Source organism: Hyaena hyaena, unplaced genomic scaffold, assembly GCF_003009895.1.
Source record: "Hyaena hyaena isolate Hyena2069 unplaced genomic scaffold, ASM300989v1 scaffold_202, whole genome shotgun sequence".
Classification (NCBI taxonomy): domain Eukaryota; kingdom Metazoa; phylum Chordata; class Mammalia; order Carnivora; family Hyaenidae; genus Hyaena; species Hyaena hyaena.
Genome location: NW_024080832.1, coordinates 633908 through 661422, shown reverse-complemented (window position 1 = coordinate 661422; position 27515 = coordinate 633908). Strand labels below are relative to the sequence as shown.

The 27515-nt window shown below is 48.8% G+C and overlaps 1 protein-coding gene across 4 annotated transcripts in view; it reads right to left on the bottom strand.

Moving 5' to 3' along the window:
* Nucleotides 1–7625: 7625 nt before the first annotated feature.
* ILRUN (inflammation and lipid regulator with UBA-like and NBR1-like domains) overlaps nucleotides 7626–27515 on the bottom strand; it is a 100216-nt gene continuing 80326 nt past the window's right edge. For 2 of the 4 annotated variants that reach the window (XM_039241764.1, XM_039241760.1), the window contains one exon: nucleotides 7626–10501. In XM_039241764.1, coding sequence (XP_039097695.1) covers nucleotides 10466–10501 — 36 coding nt within the window. In that variant the 3' untranslated portion in view covers nucleotides 7626–10465. Of the gene's footprint in view, nucleotides 10502–16501; nucleotides 16757–17981; nucleotides 18179–27515 lie in introns of those variants that run through there. The other 2 variants (XM_039241763.1, XM_039241762.1) reach the window with 2 other exon arrangements.

The following is a 27515-nucleotide window of genomic DNA, read 5'->3' as shown; positions in this document are numbered from 1 at the left end:
CATGCACATCGCTGGGTATTTATGCAGTGTCATGGCCATCTGGCCACATCATCCCACCCACAGTGTGGGACTGTGGGTCTGAGCCTCAGTTTCCTCACCTCTTAAGTGGGAATTATAAGGGTGCTTACCCTAACTGAATATTGGTTCTTGCGAGGGCCATTGAATGGGAAGGCACCCGTGGGAGCCTGCTGGAGCACTGGACATGATCTAGACCTTGATGTGGGTGACGGGGATGTGGGTGTTGTTTGGAAAGAGGTCCTCAAGCTGAACCTGTCTGTTTTGGGCTCTTTATGTATGTAAAGTATACAACAACAGAATTAACAGTGAGGCTGAAATGTAAAAGTTTCAAATACATGTGATTTATGGCAAAAACTAAAACACAAAACACTACCGGCTATTATTAAGTATGCATAAGGGTGTGAATGTTTTGCGGGCACATGGTGGTGTGAGACTACAGGACCCTAAGGGTGTGGTGGTGTGTCCGGGCAGGACCTAAGCTAATGAGCGCACACCTGTGTCAGCAGGTGGGCGTACCTGTGCAGTGTGAACAAGTGCTCCTGGTGTGAGTGGAGCACCGCACGTGTACACTGGGTCACACGCTTGTGCATGTGCTTGGGCACATGCGGGTGTGGAGGGCTCTGTTCTTCCGACCCTGAATCCTGAGCCAGTGGGGCTGGGACACAGCTCGCACCACGTAAGGTGGGGGCTGGCTGGCACTGGGCCTGCTCCCCTGTTCCCACCCCTCGCAGGGGAGGCAGGAGACTCCCAGGTGGAGGGCTCCCAGGCCCCCTTCTCTTCCCATAGCTGTAACTTCGTGAGGATGCAAATTCCTCTTCACTCCATGCAAAAGAGGGCTGAGAGCCAAGGCTGCCTCCCCTCGGGCCCAACCACCACCGCAATTGGGCCCCACCAGACACCTGGCTGTGCGGCTCGGGGATTGGAGCCAGCTGGAGTCGGTCCTTGTGTGCCAGTCACTGATTCTCTCTCCCCTGGAGGACCGTGGCTCTCCCCCTGGCTTAGGTGTCCTGGAGAGAGCCTGGGCCAGGAGTGACCCACATGCTGTGGGACTCTGGGGAAGGCAGTGTCTTCTCTGGTCTCTCAGGCTCTTCCTGGTCTCGTGTTTGGGGATGCTGGGGAATGGTCACTGTCCCCACCCCGGGCTGCAGGGGAGACGCCTTACTGTCCCAGACCCTCCTGCGTGGCACATTTACTGCGGGCCCCCTCCCAGGACATAGCCAAGCCAGTGCCCCACTGCTGCTCACTTCTCCCATCTCCTAAGTCCTGTCTTCCCACAGGGACGTGTCTTCATCAGCCCTGGATGACCCACATGGCTGGGCGGGGGGAGCTTGGGAGAGGCAGGATACATACACGACTGCCCTTCTGACCTATCTTGGTAACAACTGCCCCCAGCCCCAAGCCTTCACCCCCATGGCTTCCGGTTAAAATGTGCTCAACTATCGGGAAGCCAGGAGGTGTGAGAGGAGAGAACTCAGCGACGGATGCAGCAGAAGCAAGAGCTGGAGATGTCGGGAGGATGGCTGTGCTCTTTGACACCAGCACCTGCCGTGAGGGTGGGGTGCCATCGTGGTGCCCACTTGTGGCCTGGCCTCCATCCCTGGCCCTGGTTCTGCTCTGGGCCCTTGAGGGCAGCTGGAAGCAAACGTGTCAGCTCCACTGCTCCACCCTCGGAAGTGGTAAACCACAGCGGCCAAACCAGTTCCCAGGCCTGGGTTTCAGGCTGCCATCTCAACGTCAGGCGCACCTGTGCTGCCCCCTCCCTCCAGGAGCCCCGCCGCCGTCCGGGTCTGAGCTGGGCTGGGCAGTGTCTGCCTCCAGGAACCAGGCCAGCCCCCCACAAGGCCACCTCTCCTACACATCTGTTTCTCCACTCAGCAAACGTGTGTTGGGAGCCTATTGCCCGCACGACCGACACGGCCTCTTCCCCTGAGAGCCTCTTAGAGGGAATTAGGATCTCCAAGACTTCCTTCTACAACGGTCCTTTCTTGCCAATCCAACTCCCACCCAAGAAATACCCGCAAGGATTTGCTTGAAATAAAGGCTGTGGTGCAGGGGGAGACTCCCAACCAGGCTATGGATATTTTTGGACTCTGCCCCCCAGATGCCCAGTGTCCCAGTCCCCGGTCCTCAGGAGCCTGGGCCTCCCACACCCAGCAGGCCACACAAATAGAACAACAGCTCACCTCATACTGGACACTTACCATGTGCCAGGTGTATGGTGCTAAACTTTTACGATGGGTTTTAATTCTCATGCAATCTGTGGAACTGTCCTCATTTATAGAGCAGGACAGTGAGGTTCCGGGCACATAACCTGACCTGTCACACCATGGAAAAGCAGCAGGGCCTAGATACAAACTGGAGCTCACCTACCTGGCGTGGAGAGCAGGGGCAGCATCCCCTGCAGCGGTGGGGATCTGGAAAACCTACTTGCAGGGGGAGCCAGGCCAGGGCAGGGTCCTTCCTTTCCAGACAGGCCCTGGGCCACAGGGCGCCCTCTGCCGGCCTCAGGCCCACCCGGCACCAGCTCCGAGGCGGCCATGCTCCAGGCACCCCCAAGGGACAGATCCTGCCCCCCACCCCCCCCGCCATCCTTCTGGAAAGGTATCCCTTCACAGCTCAGCTGAGGTCCCTCCCAGGCCCCTGCTGCCTCACCGCCTTCTAACTGTATGGGGTGGGGGGTGGATGGCCCTGGGTGCTTAGAGACCCCAAGCAGCGACAGCCCAGCCTTTCAGGGATCTTGGGGGTCTTGGTTGTTTGGCCAGGGCTGGGGGCTTCCACTCAGACATAGCCCCCATCTTCTCTCGGGCTTCCTTCTCCCACAGCCCAGCAGGAGGAATTCCTAGAACTTGGCTCCAGGGCCCCTAGACTGTCACTAAATTAGAACCTACTGGGGCCCTGGCTTCACTCCTCCCTGCCCCGGTCACCTGACTCGCGGGCGGAACCACTCCTGGCCTGGACAGCCTCTGGCCACCGTACACTCTATATCCATCCACAGAGAGGGCTGGGACAGAAGGGTCTAGGGACGGGACAGGGATTGCCAGGACAAGAGAGGTCAACTGCCATCACCAGAGCTCTGACTCCATCTTCTTGGTCAGAGAAGATTATCACAAGGGAGCCAGAGCAACAAGCAGGCTTTGAGAGAGTGCGCTGACAGAGGAGGTCAAATCTGCGGGCACTCCTTCCATGGGCGGCTCCTCCGGTCCTGAGGATTTAAATTCCGCCTAATGGCTGATGACTCCCACACTGTATCCCGCTCCCCCTTCCCTGGGCACCGCAGACTTGCAAGTCCACCTGGCTGCCCGGCACCTCCCACAGATGCAAACAGGCATCTCACACGGTGCAGGTCTGGACGGGATTCCTGATAGTACCCACGAGGATCACGCTGTCCTATCTGTCCTGGGGAGCAGCAACGCCTCCATCCAGTAGGGAGGTCCCGGCTGTTCAGGCCTCCATCTCACACACTGTCCTCTCCTCGCACTGGGCGTCTTACCCATCGGCAAATACCAGTGGCTCCACTTTCTTCTTCTTTTTTAATGTTTATTCATTTTTGAGAGTGTGAGCTGGTAAGGGGCAGAGAGGGAGGAAGACAGAGGATCTGAAGCGGGCTCTGCACTGACAGCAACGAGCCTGATGTGGGGCTTGCACTCACGAACCACGAGATCATGACCTGAGCTGAAGTTGGACACTCAACCGACTGAGCCACCCAGGTGCTCAAAGTGTTCTACAGATCTAGCTACTTCTCACCATCCCAATGACAGCACCCAGTCAACACTGGGTCTTCCTGCTTCTGCCCTCGTAACCTAGTGTTGAGACTTCAACACAGCAGCCAGAGAAATCTTTTAAAGGACGTCAGATGTGTCCCTCCCTGTGCTCACAATGCTTCAATGGCTCCTGTCTCCCCCAGAGTGAAAGCTAAAGCCATTCCAATCACCTCAAGGCCCTTGACCACCCTTACCCCCTCACCCCACCCCCACCGCCCCAGCCCCTGCTCTGACCTTGTTTCTTACTACTGTTGTTCGCTCTGCAATAGCCCACATTCCTGCCTCAGGGCCTCTGCATCTGCTGCTCTGCCTAGAACCTTCTTACACCACGTATCCACAAGGTGTTCTTCATGCACGTCAGCGAAGGCTCCTCTGGCCATCCTGTATACAACAGCAATCCTCTCCCTCACCAGCGCTCCCTACCTTTTGTTTTCTCTCCATAGCACCTGTCACCTCTTGACATACTACATCTTTGTTACTTGCCTGTCCACCCTGACTAGAGCATCAGCTCTATGAGCACAGGGGTTTGTCTCTTTTGGTCACTGCTCTATCTCCAGCACCTAGAACAGTGCTTGGCATGTAAATAATGCTTAATAAGAGAGTGCACGAACTGCCAAGGGACAAGGGCAGCAGAACTCTCCCGAATGGCTACTGGGAAGGCCATTCTTCTACCTCTTCCCCAGATACTGACAGAAACAGGACCACAGGAAGAGTCCTCATAGAGGTGCTGACCTCCTTTCTGGGACTTGGTACACCAGCCGCTCTCCCACCTTCCTGCAGATGGTTTCCTCCACCCCCTTCCCATGTCTTCAGGTTCAGCCAAAGCGCCCCTTCCTCCCAGATGGTCTCGGAATAAGGCTGCACGCTCCACAGGACCTGCACTTCCAGGGTCACAAGTTGTGAGGAGTTACCTGTTCACAGACGGAGCGCCACACTGTCTCATGGTTGTGAGGATTGAACAGGGGGAATTCACGGAAACAGTTGGATAGGGGCTGGTCAACAGCGGCCAACTGATAGAACCACAGTTAGAGCAGGCACCCAGACATTTGTTGTTTGTGCAGAAAGGCAGTATGCCAGTAGTGGTGTTTAAGGCAGAAATCACAGCCTGGGAAACCCTGGGAAATTGTTCACATTTTGAATATTACTGTTCTAGACACTGAGTATTACTGTTCAACTCCCTCCAATTCTAGTGGGCCTGACCAACACAGCACTGGCTACATCTGGCTTGGTCTCACAGGCCCAGCGGCGGCGGTGGGGGCGGGGGGGGGAAGGTTGCACCCCTTCGGGCCATCCTCTACTGTCTCCATGCAAAATGCAGTCCCAGGACCAACAGCGCCCGCTTGCCTGGGAGCTCGTTAAACACACAGAACCTTGCCCTCCTCCCCAAGACTTACTACATCAGAAATCGCATTGTAACACACACAAGTTTGAGGAGTACTGCCCCACATCACAGCACTGCAGACTTAGTTGGGCTAAAAAGGAGGTTAACTCCCCCGGCCTCCTTCCCGGAGTTCCACCTCCGGCCCAGTTTTTAAACACGTCCTGTGCGTTCTATAGAGGAGGCATCTGAGACCCGTCAGTCATGCTAGCCTGTCAGAAACCGTTCTCTGGGCCCGCTGACCCCCAAACTCAAACACACTTTCCCGTCTCAAAGCAGTCGTGCCTGCTCCCTGCTCCACTCCCATGAGTGCCCTGGGTGCCTGTTCTCTTGGCCGCCAGCCAGGGCTGGACACCAGGTGGTGTCAGAGAAAGTGGCCGGGTCACAGCAAGCAGGTGAGCAGGTGCGGGAGGGGCCTTCTAGAGAACAGGGTGGGAGGCACCCTGGTAAAACCTCAGCTGGGGCAGGGAAGTGGCTTGAGGAGTTGTTTGCTCTACCAGGAGGGCTGGGCCTCGGCCACTCTGACTGCCTCCCCCACGCCACCCACCAAGGCAAGAGAGCCCCCTCCCTGTCACCTAGCCCCCGTGGGAATGGCTTGATCCAGGAGCTACCCTCAAACCTGCTCCCCTCTCCCAGGGCCGGGTGACTTCTTGACAGGTTACAGCCCCAAAGACAAACAGATTCTGCCAGGCAAATAAGTGTCCAGCCGTAGGGGTGCTGAGGAAGGCCTGGGAGGGGTCTGAGCTGCCAGAAGACCCAGGTGACAGGGTGGGGGCACCTCTCCTGCAGAGAACAAACAGCCCAGGGCACCTGGAAGGAAGCAGGATGCTGGTGTGCTCACCACTGGGGTCTCGGGGCCAGTCTCCCACACCCTGGGCTCTGGTTATCAGGCTAAACAGAGAAACCAGAGTCCTGCATTTAGGCCCTTAGGGGAGAGACCAGTTCTTATGCGGTGCCTCCATTTCTCTCCTGAATCTGTGGTCACTGGTTCCCGCAGTGGGCGGCCGACAGGGAGATGGCCAGGACATCCCCTCCTTGGCTCCCATCCAGGGCCACCATCATTTAGAACACACAGCTTTGCCAGCCAGGATGAAGGCCCAATTTGGGTCTGCAATGAGGTGACACTAATGCCCACATATGGGAGATGAGGCTATTGAGCCTGTACCACTCAAGCCAACTCCCTTCCTCTCTGATCTTTCTCTTCAACACAGGGGTGATCATGTGACTTGAGTCCTGCACTCTTAAAAGTGCTTTAGACACGAGGAGATGGATCCGGCGAAACCACCATTTGCCATGATGCCAACTATGTTTTTTTCATGCTATCTGACCATCATGTAACCTTCCTCCCCATCTCCTGGCCAAGGTCACAAGCTTATCTCACAAAAGTACATGGGACAGGTTCAAATTTGTTTGCCAACTGCCTAGAACATGGTCCCTACCTGACTCTCAGGTTCCCAGGCCAGTCCACAAAAATTTACCTAATCCATAAGATGCCAGAAGGAGCGCCTGGAGCATCCAAGAACTATACTCAACGACCACAGGAGACATGTAAGGGAAGATGCATTCCCTCTTTCATCTAAATCCAGGATGCTACGGGCCCAGCTGGGACTGAGAAGGAGAACCCCAACTCAACCCTTTCTTCACAGGAGGAAAGGCGCCCGTGATGCTGTGCCTTCTCCCTGTGCTGTTCCTCTACCTGTGCTCTGGACCTGCCACACAGTAAATGCCCAAATGGTGCCTACTGGCTGGTTGAGACTAACTTGGCTGGCTCTTCCTATGCACTGGGAAATGCATAGGGAAATGCAAAGCGCTCCACAGATGCTCAGTACCTGGTGGCCCTTGGGTACTGTTTCCTCATCTTTTTGAACACTGAGCCAGGAAGGGCAGCAGATCGAATTATAACCCTGGGACTAATTTCCCAAATGCAATGAGCCTCAGTGTCTCTGTTTTCCCATCTGCAAAATGAAGACCCAGAGATCAGAAAGTGCACATCAGTGGGGGAAAGCTGGTACACAGGGTGCCTGAAGGTACAATAAAACTCACCGACACACGTGAAAATAGTATTTTTTTTTTTTTTGGTGTGTGTGTTAATTTAATCATACAAATATTCATTTATACAGTAAGGAAAAGCCTCCCCATCTTCGTCTCCTCCCAGGCACCACGAGGCCCAACCACACACACCCGCCAGCGTGCTTGCTCCACACCACTGTCCAGGTGGAGAGGCAGCCACTGCTGCTCCAGCACTCACCCAAGGAAATGAAGGAAAGGCAAGGCAGGGCGGGGTGGGAAATCAGCCTGCACTTCTGAGCCCGGGCGACCCCACCGTCCTCTCTTGCTGGGGCTCCGACTGAATTTGGGGATCCCATCCTGGCCACCCTCAAGTCACACTAGCTGTTTTGGTGAGGTTCTATGATGAGCTTAAGGTTACAGCCAATCCTAACTGGGGGAGAGAAGGCTGTTTCTTGTAGAAAAATACCCCAAATTCAACTGTCCCCATGGCAAAAAGAAAAAAAAAAAAAAAAAAAGCATGCACGCGTACACACATCCACACACACCTCACTCCATGCACACAATAGGTTCTTCCAGGCCTGAACCCTTCTGCCTCCCTCGCTGGGCCCAGGCACCTAAGGATGCTGTCTGCCTCATCTCATGGGGGCCAGACATCAGTGGTCCTGCCTAGGAGGCAGCCTGCCTTTTGCAGAAGAGGCCCAGAGGAGCAGAGCCTACTGGGGCTGAGAGGGGCACCCCTACCACCACTCTAGGCAGGGGGGAAGAGGGGAACTCTAGGCACTGCTCAGAACCCAAACCAGCGAGAGGGAGCAGAATGAATGGGACTCCCTCAACCCTACTCCATGGCTTGTGCTTGCTTTGGCCCTCTGTAAGAAGTCCCCTTTCCAAGGGTGTGTACAGCAACGGTTTGTTCTTGGGAGGGAAGTCAATGTGCTGGGGAAAGTCACGTTGCCTGCAAGCAAGAGAAGGAACAGGATGCCTCTGTAGGGCCAGACCCACTCAATGGTGACATATGAAAACCCCTGCTGAATAAAGGCAGGTACCTCCTCCTGGGAAATGGGGAGGGGGCACCTGGCGCAGGGCAGATGAGAAAGCCAGGAAGCCAGGCGATGTAAGACCTCCACGATCCTGCCCGGAGCAGCTGGAGGTGTGCTGTTTTGAGGGTTATCAAACCAGCAAAATGGCTGGGCATGTGTGGGCTCCAGGGTGGCAGTGTCCCAGGAGGTTGGCACCAACAGTAGTGGCGATCTAGGCCTAACAGGCCCCTCAGACAAAAAGGTATCGTGAGCCCCTGGCTTGGGCCAGTGATGGCCTGAGCACCCATCAGGGACCCCGACACCCCTCCCCGCCCCCCGCTCTGCTCAGGAATGGAGCACTCACATGCACTACAAATGGGTGCTCCAGGGTGAGCCCTATCAGTCTAGCCCCAGACCCAGAGGCACGGCCCTTCTCAGTGGGCAGGCTCCACCTTCCCCAGCGCTTCTCCCGTGGACCAAAGTTTATCCTGCCTTTTATTTTTTGGGAGGTGGGGAGGTGAAGGGGGAAATTTCATACAAGCTTTTCTCCCACAATCAAGCTTTAAAAAACAACAGTCTCAGAAGAGGATGAGGAGGAACAAACACCACACGTTTTTGGAACTGAGACACCCCGACAGAGACAGACGGGCAGGCAGACCCTCACCCACACCCAGGCTATATGACCCCTTGCAGCCACTCATCACCTGGTCTCCCTGCTTGTCTCACACCCCCTGTGTGGGTGGGGGGTGGTAACATGCAGGTGACCCTACAATCACACCCTAGATCCATATCCCCGGCTATCAAACCAACCAAGACTCAAAGGAAGGAGGGGGTGAGAAGAAAAGAGAAGAGGAGGGACTTTGCATATTCTTGTATCTTTGGCAGACAGCTGTTCTAGCCTGGTTCAAGCTTCCCACGGAGAGATCCACATCTCAACCTGCTTGGAATCCATAGGATGCTGGTGGGGCCACGTGCCCATGTGGGCAGCCGGCCAATTAGCCTCTGCTCTGGCTGGGCTGCCCCTTACCCACCTCCTCCCAGTAACCAAGCCCCCAGCTCAGGGAGGGGTGCTCTCGTTTCACCAAAATGTGGTCTCTCAAGTCACACGGTCAGTAACTGTGGCCCGTTCCCGTGGCCAATTCCCCACTTGGGGCTGTATTTTCATACCTTATAACAGCTCAGCCTCCACTAACAGGCTATGAAAATACCACAAAGGACAATGGGAGGGAAACACAGGGAAGGGAGCTGTGTGACAATAGAGAAGCCTGGACACCCTTCCACCCGCCTGCTGCACACCTGCTGGTGAGTGGCACCAACACCCAGTGTGTGTGTGCATGTGGCACACACATGTACGCAGCACAGAGGCACTGTTCCCAGAGTGAATGGGGAGCCACTGTGTATGAAGAACCCAAAAAAGCATTAAGTGTGATGGCAGTCCTCTCTGCCAAGAGAAACCTGGAAGAAAAGCAATCTGAACTGTTAAGTGTGTGCAGAAGGACACCTTTTGGGCCCGAAAACTCCCATGTCACCAGAGAGCTGTCCTCAAGGCTTACTCTGCTGGCCATGCAGGGAGGTTTGGGCTTCAGAGAGGTTCTGTTGGTAACAAGCCACAGGGGTTGACGAATACAAATGTTAAAGGTGTAAATCAACAGAAGATTAAAGAGAAAAGAAGAAAAGGGTGAGAATTCATTGGCTGATGCCATTAAAAACAAATGGGGTCAGAAGCTTCTGGAGTCATGTGGCCCAGGAGATGTCCTCCTGTAGCACTGACCCGGAGAGCCCCCACACATGCCACACCAGCTTTGAACCTGAATCGCTTCCAGAGCAAGCAGCTAATCTATAAAGGGCACATTATCCCTTATCTAAAAACAAAAGTGGGGCAAGAGGGCAAAAAATTAACATGTGCTCAAAACTACAACCTGTCTGTAGGCAAAATAATTTTTGTTTAAAAAGATGGCTTTTTTCCCCCATTTAAAAATTTTTTCCTTCCCGAGTGACCTAATGACTCGTTAGACTTGACGCCCATTAAACAAAACCCAAGGTGGCTGCATGGATTTCTTCTTAGTAGCCTCAACACCATTCCCGCGGTTCAGCACTCACACATGCGCACTGAGTTTACTCAAAACTAGTCTGTTCTGCTTCTTCCTCTTCTTCCAGGATGGGGGGGTCGAGCCAGGGGTCCATGCGATGTGGTCTGCAATCCAGAGGAACCCCGTGCCCTCCCCCCCACCCAAAGTCAGGCCTTCTGTCTTTTGTTAACTTTTCTTCTTGGCGACACCCGTTTAAGACTGGCCGAAGGGGTAAGGCCCGTGGAGCCCCTGGAAGAGAGTGAACATAGTCAGTGATGGTAAACAAAGCAGGTACCATTTGACAATCAAACCAAGTGAAAGAATCTCTGGTTCCCAGTGAGCCAAAAGCAGAGCCCAAGGCACAAAGCCCATGGGGTGTCCTCGCCAGGCAAAATCTCAAGAGGCCAACCATCAGCGTTCCAAGGTGCTAAGTAAGTGTTCTCTCTCCAGCACAGCATCCAAAGAGAGGGGAGGCCATGGGGACAATCCTCATCATCTTTCAGCTTCTAGATCAATCAGTGCCATCGTTCCTCCACCCAGCTCACAAAGCCTTCTCCCTTTTGGACAACAATGTCTCAACCTTTCTGCTAAAGATCCCTGTACACCATTTTCAGCACCTTAACTGCAGATGTAGGCTCCTTCTGGCTCGTGACCCTTATACCAACAATACTGTAGCATAAACACCAAGTGTCTACTGGGCACCTAGAAAATAGGCATGGTACAGGACCTTTGCATACACTGTCTCTAAGTCTCACCCCGAAAGCCAGGTTAAGTATAGGTGTGCTCACTTAACTCATGCCCACTGGACTGCAGAGACTAAAAGACCTGTTCGAAGCCACAGGGGTAGTAAAAGGCAGAACCAAGGTTCTTTTTTTTTTTTTTTTTTTAATGTTTTATTTATTTCTGAGAGAGAGAGAGAGAGAGACAGAGACAGCATGAGCAGGGGAGGATCAGAGAGAGGGGGAGATACAGAATCTGAAGCAGGCTCCAGGTGCTGAGCTAGCTGTCAGCACAGAGCCCGACGTGGGGCTCGAACCCGCGAAGCATGAGATCATGACCTGAGCCACCCAGGCGCCCTCCGAGTTTCTAACCCAGGTCCGATTTCTATTCTCCCCACGTTGCCTCTCCCCTTGCCACATGATATGGCTTCTTCTCAATTCCCAAAGGTATTTTCTGTTTTCTGTGCTGCTTGACTGGGTGGAAAAGGCTTCAGTCTCATTTTCCCCTCATGTTAAGAATGAGACACCAAGATGTGCCAACACCAAAGCAACTGCATAAACTTGCTGGAGGATGACCTGTGTCTCCCTCCACCTTCCCACCCTCCTCCCAGAGCATGCTCCCTGGGAAGACCAGTCAATGCCAAGACTGAGAAGGGCAAAAGTTAACTGGTGACCAGCCTCACTAGGGTCCTCCTCCCCAAAGTGGCCTAGAAGCAGCAGGGCCATTGGACCAAAGGGACCAAATGGGTATCACGAGCAGGTGCCTCAGCCATAACCATGACAAATGACCAGAAGATATTTCCTAATGCGTGACAACCAGTTAAAAATCCTGAATCTAGGCACAATCTGAGGCGAGAAGGCATAAAAATGACAAATACCACATTTTCTATTAGCCTGATGGGATGCGGGCAGTCAGAATTTGATTCTTTTTTTAAATGACATTTTTAAAAACATTTTTAAACATTTATTTTGAGAGAGAGAGAGAGAGAGAGACATAGCGAGCATGAGCAGGGCAGAGGCAGAGAGGGAGGGAGAGACAAAGAATCCCAAGCAGGCTCCATACCATCAGTGTAGAGCCTAAGGCAGGGCTTGAACTCAGGAAACATGAGATCATGACCCGAACGGAAATCAGGAGTTGGATGGCTTAACTGACTGCTCCACCCAGGCGCCCCCTGCCTCCCATGACACATTTCTTTATGGAGGGAAAACAGTGAGTGCTCTGTTGCACGGTTGCCAGTTACTAGAATCCTTTTCAGTGTGACTTTGTTTTGTTTGCTTCCACGTCTCAGCCAACAGGTTCTCAGTAAGCACTTGGTGACTTAATAACTAAAAGAGGACAGGGGTGCCTGGGTGGCTCAGTTGGTTAAGCATCTGACTTTGGCTCAGGTCATGATCTCAAGGTTCGTGGGTTTGAGCCCCGCGTCGGGCTCTGTGCTGACAGCCAGCTCAGAGCCTGGAGCCTGTTTCAGATTCTGTATCTCCCTCTCTCTCTGACCCTGCTCACGCTCTCTCTCTCTCTCTCTGAAATAGATAAAACATTAAAACAAAACAAAAAAAAGAGGACAGGTATTTCCCAGACTACTGCCTGGGGTGTCTGTCGGACACCCCAAAGTCACAGGAGTATTGGCTCTTCCAAAACCTGGTTCTAAAACAGCTGCTTAGGCCTCGGGACACATGTGTCCGGGTCATGCCATCCATCTGGTCACAGCCTCCCAGGTCCCAGGTCCTAGGAGGGGCTGGGCTCTCTGGAGGTGGTTAGGCTAGAGATGTAAGACCCTCTCTGTTTCTACTGCAGTGGGAATAGGTCGTGCAGAACTGAGAGAGGGGGATCTGGGTTCTACTCCCAGCTTTGCACCAGCTCACCAACTAACCTTGGTTAAGGTCCCTTCCCCTCACAGGACCTCAGGTTCCTCTCTAAATCTCCCCAGGACTTAAAAGTTCTAGGAGTCAACATAGTGCCTGACTCAGGAGGCTGAAAAACAGGAGTCCACAAAAGAATGGAAAGAATGCCCTTTGGTCATGCTTAGGCCAGAGGTCAAAGCTGCCAAGAACAGGGAACATGAGATTAAAGTTTCTATGGTGATCTCAGTGGAAGGTACTGAAATTGCTTTTTCTTTTTCCCCTTCTCCACACAAAGCCTCAGAAGACCAGAAGTATGTGTCTAGCTGCTTGGCGGCTGGCATCACTGAACCAAAAATCCCGATGAGGATGGGGCGCCTGGGTGGCTTAGTCGCTTAAGCGTCCGACTTTTGCTTAGGTCATGATCTCGCGGTTCGTGGGTTCGAGCCCCGCGTCGGGCTCTGTGCTGACTGCCAGCTCAGAGCCTGGAGCCTGTTTCAGTCTGTGACTCCCTCTCTCTCTGACCCTCCCCTGCTCATGCGCTCTCTCTCTCCCTCTCCTAGGAAAAAAAAAAAAATCCCGATGAGGTGATTTGGAGGTGGGCAGGCCAACACGACGGAGCACCAACTCCAGGCCAGGTGCTGCTGTGCCACTAGAACATATTCTCTGTAATTCTCACAAAGATCCAAGACAAGCCAGACTCAGAGAGGTAACCGAATCAAGGACACAGAACTGGTTAGAGCAGTGGTGTTTAAAACAGCCACATGTCGGGGTGCTTGGGTGGCTCAGTTGGTTAAGCATCAACTTCAGCTCAGGACATGATCTCACAAACTGTGAGATCTGGGCCTGCGCTGGGCTCTGTGCTGACAGCTGGAAGCCTGGAGCCTGCTGAGTCTCCCTCTATCTGTCCCTCCCCCACTCGTGTTCTGTCGGTCTCTGTCTCTCTCAAAAATAAACATTTTTTGTTTTTTAAAAAAGGTGTTTAAAATGGCCACATGTCTGCCAGCCGTTAGGCGAACCACACCTCCAGCAGGCAAGCCGAGGCTGTAACCATCTCAGGGGCCATGGTACCACCCGATTGACAAGGGTGGGCTGGGGGAGCGAAGGGTTCTCAGACTCTACAGGGCATGGTCGGAGGTCACACACACCAGAGGTAGAAAGTACGGAAGCTTAAAACAAGCTGTGCTCAGTACTTCCCAACATTTATTCATCTGAAACAACCCAAAGAAAGCAATAAAGGCCCAGGTCCCCACAAGATGTAGAACTAATACAATGCTTACACATCTCTGTGCAGAAAAAATGCACAGAGAAAAGAAAACCTGAAAAACAAACAGCATTTCTTGTCTACGAAGTATTTTTTCCTAAATGTAACTGTCTTCCAGACCAAAGCTCCACACACTTCACACGGGCCTTTCTAAAGCAAGTACTAGTCTTGAGACTTGTATAGAGTGCATTAGGGAAGGGAGTTCGTGCCTTTGCCAAGGAGATGCAGCACATTCCCATTTTACAGGTAAATAAATGGGTCCTGTGTAACTGGCAGAGAGAGGAAAAAAGACATAATGGGCAACTTCAGAGTTCTAACAGAGTGTCCTGGCCCTCGAACATCTGGTGTGGCATGTAACTAGCTTAGATCATGGACCTGTTGACCCTCTACTTAGTAGCTGAGCTTCCGTGGCCTTTTTAGGGAAAAAAAAATGCTATCCAATTCCCTTTCACCCAAAGAATGGCATATTGGAAGTTGTTGATGTTTTAATTGGTGCAGAAAGGTGGCCTGAGGAACAAACTCTATTCTCACCCGCCCCACACCCTGCCAAATGAACTACCATCACTTCAAGGAAGGGAGAGGAAGCCAATTCTATTTCAAAACCACTCTATCATCTAGACTCCCCACATGCAGGATTATAGGTGTCACAAATGGATCACAGAACACAGGCAATGCAACACCAGTTGTGGAGGAAAAGCCTGACAGAGATGCCAAGAACAGCTTGTCCAGGGCACCCGATGGCAGGAGGCCAAGCAGGAAGTGTCTTTCCTAACAGTGGGATGGAGGTATATTCGAAACGGGAGGCCCATCCACATTTCAGGTTGCACTGGAGTTCCAAGACCCAGTGTAACAGGTTCTGGTGGCTAATGTCTCCTACCCCAGCCTACAAGCAGGGTTTGGCAACAGAGATAATGTTCATTCTCCTCTGGGGCCTAGCAACTCTTCAAATTCTATCCATTGGAAAAGCAAATGCCAAATATTTTAACTAACCTGGCATCAATGAACACCTCTCCTAGAAGAGTTGTGCCTCTACTAATAAGGAAAACAGGGATAGATGCATCAGATGGCAATTACCACAGAGCCCTGAATTAAAAGGACTCAAGTGAAGTGAGGCCATTGGCATGATTATAAAGCTCAGGAATCTGATGTAGAAGGCTACCCTTCTCTCTCACCACACAGGGACTAGCAGCAAGGCTGGACTTATCCATGCTAACAGAGGCTATGAACAATCAAATCCTGAAAAGTAGTCCTGCATCCGACTCCAGGTCTAAAGGAAAGCTCCCCAGGGCCCATCTAACTTGCAGTTTTCAAGGCTTTCAAAGGCTATGTCTACTGGGGGACAAGAAGGTGGTCCCGGCAAAGGAGAGATGGCCTTTAGGTCCATAAGGACTGAGGCGTTGCCTGTGTGCGTCAGACTTCCCTAAGCTTTTCACCAAATAGCTGCAGTAGCTCTGAGGCCTGGGACCTAAGTTCTACTTGGCTACAGGGCAGGCGAGCCCTCTCAAAGCACAGAAGTGCCATCCCCTCCAGCTGTGACAGAGTGGCCTCTCTGCTGGTGTCTGGGAGAAGACCTCGGCCTTAAGCCAGATCATCACAGTAGCTGGGCTAGGTCCGGAACTCTAGTTCCACTATGGAAAAACTACAGAGAGCCCTAATTTGGCTAATTTTCTAACATATTTTGAAGTATTTTCAAAAGACAACATTTACAGACATGAAACATAAGCTCAGTCCCATTCCCCACAATCTCCTAAACAGACAATTAAGATCCAGTACTTGTGATCCTGTTCTCAAGCAAACCTAAAAGTTCTCTCTCTCTCTCTCTCTCTCTCTCTCTCTCTCTCTCTCTCTCTCTCTCTGATTTGTTTTTCACAATAGTTTACTGTGGCTCCTGTGGAAAAGCAAAGTCACTCCCAGCCAGTGATCTGGTTATCACTGATCCTATGTGCACTGAACTTGTGTACCTGCAAAAGTTCTCCTAAAATTAGAGAGAAATCAAATTAACTTTTCCAAAAAAGAGTACTAAAAACTGTCACTGAGGGAAAACATTAACTGTGTATCAGCACCAGTAAGACCAAGGTACTACTGGTTCTGTTTCAGCTAGAATATTTTTTTAAAAGTTTCTTCATCAATTTTCAACAGTAGGAAGTACAGGGATATCAGGAGAGCAAGATGCCCTTGAAGAGGGTGGAAACCGTTTCTGCCAATTCTTTATGCCTTAACGTATGGTGAAACTCAAGTATCAGTACAACAAATGAGTGGATGAACAGTGAACCACTCTGCACTGGCGAGTCATCTGGTTTTTAACACTCCGGCAGGGGAATAAAGGGAGCTGAAATGTCTAATGAAACAAGGATGCCTTATAAGGGCTGTCTAGGTTACACTTTTGCTGTTTGAAAGCTAGCTGTTTAGATAAAGCACCACAACATGGAGACTTTCACATGCCTGTCTTTATTTTGTTTTTGTTTTTTTTTAATTTGTGATTTAAATAAATAAAAAGGTTCACACAGGTTAATAAAAAGACAGGACGTATGCTGCAGGGCTGTGAAATAACATGCTGTCCCGGTGTATACTGACGGCAGCATCAGGTAACACCGCGAGGGCCCTCCTCCTCCTCCTCAATTCCCAGGCCAATTCTGGTCAGTGCTGCGTCCACCTAGTGCTCCTCTTGTATCACTAAGTACACTGAATGCAAACACAGAAGAATACAGGGTTTAGTACTAAGTTCTGTCCTGATCCTGTATTGCAAACATGGTGTGCTGAGGTCCTGCAAACAGGGCTGGCTTGGCTGGAAAGGGCCAGAGACAGAGGAAGCCCTGACTAAACATGTTCGTCTCTTCATTAATTAGAAATAAAATAAAGCTGGGGTGCATCCGGCTCTTGATTTCAGCTTGGGTCATGATCTTAGGATTGTGAGATTGAGCCCCACGTTGGGCTCTGCTAAACATGGAGCCTGCTTGGGATTTTCTCTCCCCCTCTCTCTCTCAAATAAGTAAATAAATAATAAACATTAAAAGAAATAGTCTCTATTGGAGTAATGGGCGGGGCAATGAGGACTGTCTCAAGAGTATTCAAGCCAGGACCCTTCCCTCAACGGCTGGCTGCCAATGGCTCGAGGAGGCTCCCTAGTGGTATAGGAGGGCCAAGTCAGCATGACAGGGACTTCTGTAGATGGTTTAACACTGGTGTTCAAGCCTCTTTTGTGTGACAGTCCTCAAAATGTCCAAGGTACATTTTATGGACTGGCTGAGCACGAGTAGGAGAATCAGCCAAAGAAAAGCAAATAAACCAGGGCATGGCTCAGTCAGTTAAGTGTCCAACTCCTGATTTCAGCTCAGGTCATGATCCTCATGATCATGTGACTGAGCCCCAAGTTGGGCTCCATCTCAGCGTGGAGCCTGCTTGGGATTCTCTCTCTCCCTCTGCCCCTCCCTGCTTGTACACTTTGTCTCTCAAATAAACAAACTTTAAAAAGAAAAGAAACCTATTTTTATGCATGAGGGCTGATCATGGGGCAGGCTCAGTTCATAGTCTTCTCGCTGTGCCAAAACTGCTCCAAAGCTTGACTCAGTTGTAACTGTGATGGATTTTTTTTTTTTAAAGCCCTGTAAAACCATTTTTATACTTACCTCTCTGGACAGTTTTTCTGCTGCTCTTAACGGACTTCTGTACCCATGCTGGGACGTCCTCATCTATCCATCCATCCTCCCCCCTACCCACCCATCCAATCCTTCATCATGCAGCCTTCATTCTTCCTCCCTTTACCATCCATCTTCCCACCCTCCTTCCATTCTTCCTCCCATCCATCCAAAGCTTCCCATGGCCAAAGGCAACTCCCAGAGCCTTCACCTACCCCATGGCGAATGAAGAAAATCACCATAAAGAATAAAACTCAAACATAATTGTGAATGACAACATGTTATTTAAAGTTCTACAGGAGATGAAGGATGCTGGCTGGGTCTGACCTCCCCTTTCAGTAAAGACTTCAGAACAAGTTATTGGAATGTGGAATTCTAGCTCCCAAATCCCATGTAACAGCAAGTGTGCTAGGTGATAAGCTGGCAGACAGAGCTCTCTCATGGCCACCTCCTAGGGTAGAGGAGATTCCTAAAAAGGAAGAAAGAACTGATAAGGGCCTCACTGGGGAGGATGCCCAAAAGGAGAGAAGCTTATCCAAGTTCCCAGCCCTGTCACCACTGGGGCTGGCTGCTCTGTTGGGGTCCTGCTGAAGCACTGGGTGAGGCTGTTGGTCCTATTTCCTCTCAGAAGTTCCATCCAAACTCCTGTAGCCTGGTGTCAATTACCCTTTCCTTACAAGCTACCGTATTCTCCCGTCTCTCTTACAATTAATTCGTAGCATCGCCCCCTGTCCCCCAGTGTCTGACCGCTTGAGGAAAGAGAATAAATGGTCTCTCCTTGGCCTCATTCAGCTATATTTGCTTTCATCTTTTCATAACAGAGTATTGCTGTTACTCTGCTTCCTTTCACATTAAACACTGACTCTCCTTTGCTTGGCTTTCAAAGGTCTTCCTCCAAAATTCGCCCCACCCTCTTTAAGCACACCTCACTCCACAGCCAGGCTGGCCAGTGTCCCATGAACACACCCTGCCTGTCTGTGGATACCTCTGGGCCTTCCTGCATGTGGTTCCTCTTCCCTCCAATTCAGTTTGAGCCTATCATCTACCAAGGTATCACTTTCCTGCTACTCTACACCTCACTGCTTTCTCTTTCCTCCAAATACATTGGTACATTTCCTTAAAAGTCAACTGGAACTCAATACACTCTTTACTGGCCATTCTTTCCTATGAGCTAGTCACATGTATGTCATCAGACAGTAAAGTGTTTGAAGATAAGGATAAGAAACTAGAAGGCCTCACTTATTAACTACATAATATCAAACTATCTCTGTGTAAGGCAAACAGTTTTAACTGGCCATTGGGTAATGAAATCACGGCAAAGAGCCCAAGACCCTCAGGCCTTGAAAGTGAACATCCACAGCTTTGTAAGAGGTCTCGCTTCCAGTTGAGCTCTAAGGAAGCACACATTTTCCCTGAGTCCCCACAGCTCTCCATCTTCCAGTCAACACTCATCCTGCTAGGACACAGTCATGGCGGACTTGAGTGAGGACACGTCATCCGAAACCTAAGCATCTATACCAGGAGACAGGTTCTCACACTTGTGAATTTCACTTCTCTGTCTGAATCTGTAATTTCACTAGTCCTACTTTGAGCACTTCCATCAGAAATTAAAATGCTAAATTCAGAATATAGGAAAGAAAATGCACCCTTCCAACCAAAAAAAACCCACTCTGGCAATCCTGGGAACACTGGCTCTGTTTCAGCTACAGGACTGCCCGACATCAGACCAGTCTTAAACAATGCTCAGAGCCCCAAAGCAAATAAAATGGAGCTGAACAGCTTTGAAGCTGTTGAGGTACAAAAGGGAGAGTTCTTGGAGATACTTTTTATTCTCAGTTGGATAGTAATGTTACAAATAACAAAAGACATTTTCTAAGGCTCATGGTGTTTGCTTAATTTATTTTTAAAACGCACACATGACCCTTGCCAACGCAAACACCAGCAAGGCTGGGAGGACTTTCCTGGCTCCTCTGGGTTTTCAAAAGAGAGTCATGGTAATATCATTAAACCAGAGTTTCCTGACAATCCCCTTCTGGTACACAATGTACTAAATGGCCAGCCAACAAGGACAGGTTCCTCTGTGCTGCAGTGCTTCCTCCCTGATCACAAATTCTTTTGGAGCTCCTAATGATGAATGAGGAAGTCTCTACAACCTGACATGAAGGGTATAAACTACCTCCAGAGAGGGGCGCCTGGGTGGCTCAGTTGGTGAAGCATCTGACTTTGGTTCAGGTCATGATCTCACAGTTTGTGGGTTTAAGCCCTACGTCAGGCTCTGTGCTGACAGCTCAGAGCCTGGAGCCTGCTTCAGATTCTGTGTCTCCCTCTCTCTCTGCCCCTCCCCTGCTAATGCTCTGACTCCCTCTCTCTCAAAAATAAATAAACATTAAAGAAAAAAAAAATACCTTCAGAGAACAACCAACAGACTTTGCTTCTGCCAGCAAACCTCATCACAGCGTGATCTGGAAGAACATTAGACTCAAACTGGGTCCCTGGGTTCCAGCCCATGGCCCACCCCCAAGTTTCTTTTTTTTTTTTTTTTTTTAAATATTTTATTTATTTCTAGGAGAGAGAGAGAGAGAGAGACAGCGGGAGCAGGGGAGGGTCAGAGAGAGAGGAAATCACAGACTGAAACAGGCTCCAGGCTCCGAGCTGGCAGTCAGCACAGAGCCCGACGCGGGGCTCGAACCCACGAACCGCGAGATCATGACCTAAGCGAAAGTCGGACGCTTAACCGACTAAGCCACCCAGGCGCCCCCACCCCCAAGTTTCTATACAAATGTCAGCAAGTCAATTACAACTTCTTTACTATTTTGTCAAATGAAGAGTATAACTACAGAAGTCACAAGCCTGTTATGAATTAAGAATACATGCAATAAATGTGCTTTGGTTAACACAAAGTTTGTTTACCTGTTAGATGGACAGTATTAAGTGCAGTTCAGTCTGTGAACCTCCTCTCTATCTATACCAGTGGCTCACAAGTAGGGCAATTTTGTCATCCCTCCATCCAGAGGATGGCTGACAATGTCTGGAGATATTTTTGGTTGTTAAACTTGGGAATGGGGAGGTACTACTGGCATGTACTGGGTAAAGGCCAGGACTGCTGCTAGACAGCCCCCGTTCCCCACCTCAAGACATATCTGGCCTAAAATGTCAATAATCTTAGTACTTTGGCTGAGAAACCGTGCTCTACACTCATCGCTTAGTGGACTGCAGCCAGTCTCAGAGCATTAGAGATATAATCCATATGTCATAATTCCCAAATTTGAATCTCCACCCAGACCTCTCTACTAAGCTCTAGATGCCACTTGGATATACAGCAGCCCACCTGACATCTCTGTTTGGATATCTAAAGAAAGTGCCAATGTGCTGAAAATGGAACTCTTGACCTCTCCCCATCTCTACCTCAGTCTTTTCCTTCTCCATTGATGGCAATTCCATCCTTTTAGTGGCTCTGGCCAAAAACACCTTGGTTTTTTACTCTTTACTCCTTTTACTCTTCACATCTTTACTCCATTGTCTTTTATATCCACTTTCCAAAGCAGGGGTTTTATTTATCACCTCTCTGCTCAAAACCCTTTAACGGTTTCCTTCGTCCCTCAGAGTGAAAAGCCCAAAGCTTTACAGAGGGGCCCACAAAGCCCTCCATGATCTGGTTTCCATCCTCTGATTTCACCTTTTTCTACTCTTCTTCACTCTGTTCCTTAAACAACCAAAATAAACTTCAACCACAGGGCTTGTACTGGCTGTCCCTTTGCCTAAAATATTCTTTCTCTAGATAGCTTTTGAAGAAATAAAATCTGCCTTTAAAGGGAATAAGATAGGGGCGCCTGGGTGGCTTAGTCGGTTAAGCGTCCGACTTTCGCTTAGGTCATGATCTCGCGGTTCGTGGGTTTGAGCCCCGCATCGGGCTCTGTGCTGACTGCCAGCTCAGAGCCTGGAGCCTGTTTCAGTCTGTGACTCCCTCTCTCTCTGACCCTCTCCTGCTCACTCTGTCTCTCTCTCTCTCTCTCTCTCTCCTAGAAATAAATAAAAAAAATATTAAAAAAAAAAAAAAGGGAATAAGATAGCCCCTAAGTATGTTCTAGGTCTAAAATACTAAACATGTTCAAAGGGAGGTTTTAAATTCATTTGAGAAAAGTAAAACTTCAGACTGTTTCTTTTGACCATAATAAAGGTCTATAGACGGGTTTTGTGACTTCAAGAGGTATAGATGCTGCTGTTACAAGAGTGACTTAATGCAAATACCAATTTTAACAAAAATCTAAACCCACATAACTATGGAGGTTCTCGGGAATCTTTTCCCTTGGGAGGCTAGAGAGAAAGGCTGGTTTCTGTAGTTTATGACGGGAGGCGGTTTAGTAGTAGAGAAGTCACATAGTATCAGTCAATAATTGGCTTGATCCTCATGTGAAAGGCAGCAACATGTTATAGAAAGCACCCTCTCCCGAACCCACAGCTGTTAGCTCAGCTAACAGTATGTGCTCGAACACTATATGTGATCGGGAGTCAATGTAGTACACTGTTAAAGCAGGCTCGGGAGTAAATAACAATTGTTTTTCTTCATATCCTAGTTTTACCATTTCCTAGCTGCATAACCTAGGGCAAATCATGGAACCTGTGCACCTCAAGTCTCAGCAACTATAAAGGAAGGAAAAAAGTGGTGCCTGCACTGTGGTACTGCTGTGTGCACCAAAGGAAATACTGCACGTCAAATGCTGAGCCTGCTGCCTCTGAGGAACACACAGTGAGGGGACGGGAAGTGACTGGGGGTTTGCAGTAAGCTTTGTAGAACTACACGGCTCCTTAAACTATGTACACACTAATAATATTCACAATAAAAATTAAATTTAAAAAGTTCTTGGCACAGTGCCTGGTACATAACAAGTATTCAATAAATGGTAGCTTCATAGATCTAATTACTGCATTCTGATCAGCCTCTGGCTGGCTGTCGTGGGCCTTTGCTACCTGTCCCTTGCCAGAGGAAAACACAAGCTGGAAAAAAATACCAAGTGACACAAGTTTTCCTTCTAGCTTTGCTTTGAACCATCTTTAAACCTTTCATGAAAGGGTCTGTGTCTGAGAACGGAAACTCAAGTTTCATGGCAGTGAGAGGGTTACACTGCTATCACCTCGCACCAATTAGCACAGCTGTGGACACCACCTACCTGCCTTCCGGTCAAATTCGGTGCCTTCTGAACTGGGCAAATGTTGAATCCAATTCCGTTATGTCACCCCAAACCCATCCCTTATTATTATGTGAAACTCACTGGCTACTTCAAATAGATAATAAGATCCGTTAGCCATATATCCTCAGGCCCACAGAGCAAAAGATTTGCCTTTTCCAAACCTTCCCTGGGAATTTCTACTCTGATTTCTGAACTCTCCCTTAAACAGAGAGAAGATAATTCCTCTGTGCCTTGGTCAACACAGAAAGCAGCAGGTTAGGAGAGAGTGGACTTCTGATGCAATAAAAGCAGATTGATTCCTGCTCTAGCTCCAGATCCAAAACGGACTAAAGGGTGGCTGTCAGAGACACAGGAAGGGAAGCAGGTGGGAATGTGGGCAGGCAGGGCAGATGGCACTCGGCAGTGGCTGACGCTGGAGGAGTACAATGAACCTCCCCACAAAGATAATAACCAGTTTCTCCTTCTGAACCAGCATTTGGCGGAAGTAATAACAGTGGCTCAGACTGTAATCCAGTTTAAAGGAGGAGTATATGACATATACCAGTTCCAAACATTTTTTTAAAGTAAGAATAAACACAAAATAAAAGCTATGGGCCATGTAACAAAATAAATGAATTGGGATTATTTTCAGCTCCCCCAGTGTAAATTATTACTCTTTTTTTGGGGGGAGGGAAGGAAGTGAAGCGTTTGGCCTTCCTCAAGAACAGCAGCCCCTTGGTTTTTGACAGCCGCACTCTCCTTGCCATCTGTCCTGAATCAGATTGTTTGGCTGGTCTTTTTTCCCCTCTGTAAGGCCTTCTTAGAAAACATTTAGACATTGAATAAAAATTATTGGCAAATAAGAAAAAGAAGCATCTAATTTTAACAGGACTTATCTTCTTCCACACCTCTATAATTTTTTTTTTTTTACTATTCTCACACTGTCCAAACAGAAGCTATCCTCGTCTCCAGAGATGAGCCAAAGAGCTAGAATTCATGGTGAGACTAGCCTGGAGTCTAAAGAGTGAGCACCTATCCTCTGTCCTCTGAGGCTCCTGAGCTAATCACATAGAAGGGCTCATTAAAATAGCTCCTACACTTCACCAATACTTGATCTGACTGTTCACATGGGACAGGTCAACCACAACTGAGCTGACAATGAGGCCAGCCAATTTCTAACAAAAGCAAGGAGTCAGATTTATGAATCTTTGGAGCAGGTCAGCATATACTTACTTTCCTGACTCCCTCTGACAGCTCTCACACAGGGAGGGGCCAGGGCCTCTGGGTTGTGGGATGGAGCTAGAGCAGGCATTCCCACCCAGAGTTTCCCCTGGGACATGGAGCACTGAGTACAGAGAGCTTATGGCTATTCAAGCGCAGCTGGGGAAGGGCTCCAGAGGTGTCCAGTTCCTGGCACTGACATCTGTGCCATTATGTTGACATATCCACACAGCCCTCGTGGAGCAGGTGCATGAAGCAATCTTTTCATTTCATCCTACCAACCTTAGCAAGTTAAACTGTAACTATGGAAGCAGCAGGAAATTATATCTACCTACTATAACCATGGTCATGGGCTTCTAAGAGCATCATGTTGTTTCTCAGCTTTAACGGTAGGTAGGGAATTTCTTTAGAATAAGTCAAAAATCTACTGCCAACTCTGATCCTGGACACCAGGGCATGAGGTACTCCTCCTACCCATCCAATAAAGATGGCACCCTGGAGTGAACTGAAAACACATGCCCCAACTCTAGAGCCCCAAGGGTCCCTTTCATCCTTTCCATTCATTTATAAATAAAAGGGTGCTAATTATCATAAATACCACAAGGTTTATGTACCCCAAGAGTTATAAAAATAGTTCTTATTTTTATCAACCAGGAAAAAAAGTCACTACTTTAAAGATTCAACAAACAAGGGCACTCTTCAAACACGCAATCTTCAGTTTACATTAGAGCGACTCATCTTATTTCAACTCTGCTTTCTTTTCACTCCTTGATGATACTGATCATCAATTCAGTAAATGCTTTCACTCAACACAGCCTCCAGCCCAAGAGGAGGATCCAGGGAGAGCCCAGGTTCACCTACTAATAATAAGTTTTGGTAATGTGGCACCTTGGATTTGAATCCCAGCTCTGCCTCTCAATAGCTATGTAATACTAGGTAGGTGACTAAGTCCCTTTGAGGTTTTGTTTTCTTGTCAAAAAATGAGATGATACACGTAAAGTACTTGGCAACACATCTGGCACATAGGAACAGCTAAAAAAATAACTCTGGTATATACCTGATCTCATCACTGTGTCAAGTATACCCTTCAAGTACACCCTTGAGCATACTTGAGCATGCCTGCCTTTAAAAATAAATAAATCTAGGGATGTCTTGGTGGCTCAGTTGGTTAAGTGAATTCAGCTCAGGTCATGATCTCACGGTTCATGAGTCTGAGCCCCATGCTGAGCTCTGTGCTGAAAGCTCAGAGCCTGGAGCCTGCTTTGGACTCTTGTGTCTCCCTCTCTCTCCGTCCCTCTTCTACTCGTGCATGCGTGCACTCTCTCTCTCTCAAAAATAAAAACATTAAAAGAATTTTTTAAAATTTAATAGTAAATAAGTAAATCTATATTCTCAAGCCAAACATGAATGTTTAGAATTATGAATAATCTGTGCTTTAAGATATCCATCTAAGTATAGTCCCAAATCTTTTCCAAGTCATTTGTTATTATTTCATCCACTGCTCCTTAAATGAAAGCAATGCAAACAATGGAACCCTTCTCTTGCTGTCCATCATCCACATCTCCTGACCACACGTCTCTTACCTATTGTGCCCTCAGCACTCAGACTGTTCCTCCACTGTCCTTCCTGTCTGTCTTTCCAAATCTATCCTCTGAAAAGCCTTTTCCATCAACCCATCTCTTCTTCTTCTCTGCCCTAACTTGAATCCACAGGCCATACACACAAATTACAACACACGTTTTGACTGCTGTTCTCATTCCATACTTCATCCTGACTAAATTGTTCTCTAACTGCTGTGTTCATATTTCACCTCCCCTACTGTACCGTAAGCTACTAGTTGGTAGGGGTAACTTCATTTATTCAAGTCTCCTACTGAACAATGTACACTGATCTAAACTGTACACGGATGTGTTAATAAATACTTACTGATGACTGTCTATATCCTACCCTGTTCCTAAGAGGCCTTAAAAGGTGGAGCTGACTCAGCTCTAGCCAGAAATGCTTTTAGAGAACTTGCTAGATGTTCACCTAAGTGCATTCCGAGTAAGATTCTGCTTAAATTAAGAAACAAGGGAGGAGGCTCCAATTTCTCTTTGGGACCTAAGTGCCATATTCTCAATGTATTATAGCCTATAGTCTCCTTGAATATCATCTCCAATGAGAACCTTTCTCTGAGATTCTTGCAAATACTACTTCTAAATGATCCTACAGAGTTCATGACAAAAATAAAAAATAAAAAATTAGGTAACATACCATGAATTCATCAACCTCAGGAAATCTCAATAGCCTCAACTAGCTCAGCCCTTCCAAAAAAAAAAAAGTAACATGGTAGGACCTCAATTAAGGCTCACAGGTAATCCACTCTGATACCCCCCCCCCCCATTCAACCCCTCCCCAGCTCCCACCCTGCAGGCCAGGGCAATTATCTATCACAGATTGATCAAAAGGCATCAGTCCCTACAGGATCTCCGTACAGGAGCTGCAAACAACCAACAGGTTCACAGCTTAGGAAGAGGAGTGCAGTGCCCTGGCCAAGAACACCAGCCCCTCTCCTAGTACCACAGGGACTACTAGCCAGGCAGCTCACCGTTGGGGGAGGGGCTTCCATTACACAAAGTACTGGAACAACTGGTTCTGCCTCCTCATCTTCCTATTAAACTCAACTGCAAGGTTCAGTTCTAACAGGCTGTGCTTACCCTAGGGCTTGGCTCACTTACCCGCCTCGAACAGTCATATTCTAGATGAATAAATTTGAGGAAGAAAAATCTGAAGAAATAGAAGCTTGGAGGGAAACCTTTTATTACAGTGTTTTGACATGAAGTCTTTCCTCAAATACAGGCAATTTACTGTCTTGCCAATTAACTTCTTTTATATCCTGTACAACTACCATGATGTCACAGAATCTTTTAGAACAATCATCCAAACACCCAAAAAAAAATCAATCCTTTGGTACATCACTACTGAATGAAGTCTCTTACTAAACTGAGTGGGGAAAAAGGATTCATGTCACTAGGTTTCTTTTCTTAATTTGCCTCTTGATCTTGACCATATATAAAGCATTAGTCAGAAAAATACCATTCTTTCAACGGACAAGCAATCTGACCCTCAAATAAACATCAATTTTATTTTTAAAAATTTGAGGGTAAATGCCAACATGAAGCAAGGGCAGACTTACAGTTATATGACCATACAGGTGGGATGCTGGGCCTACTACCCAGCATTATTAATCAGAGAAGAATGCAAAGGAATGCTCACAAGCCCTGCCATACCAAACACTGACAACAGTGAGCTCTCAGCATCAGGGCTTTATTCAGCCAACCAAAACCAAGAGCCATCATCACCGTAGCAGAGTATGGAAGATGTGGCTCAATCAGCTAGCACGGAGAGAAACAGACCAAAGAATCAAACACCCAGAGA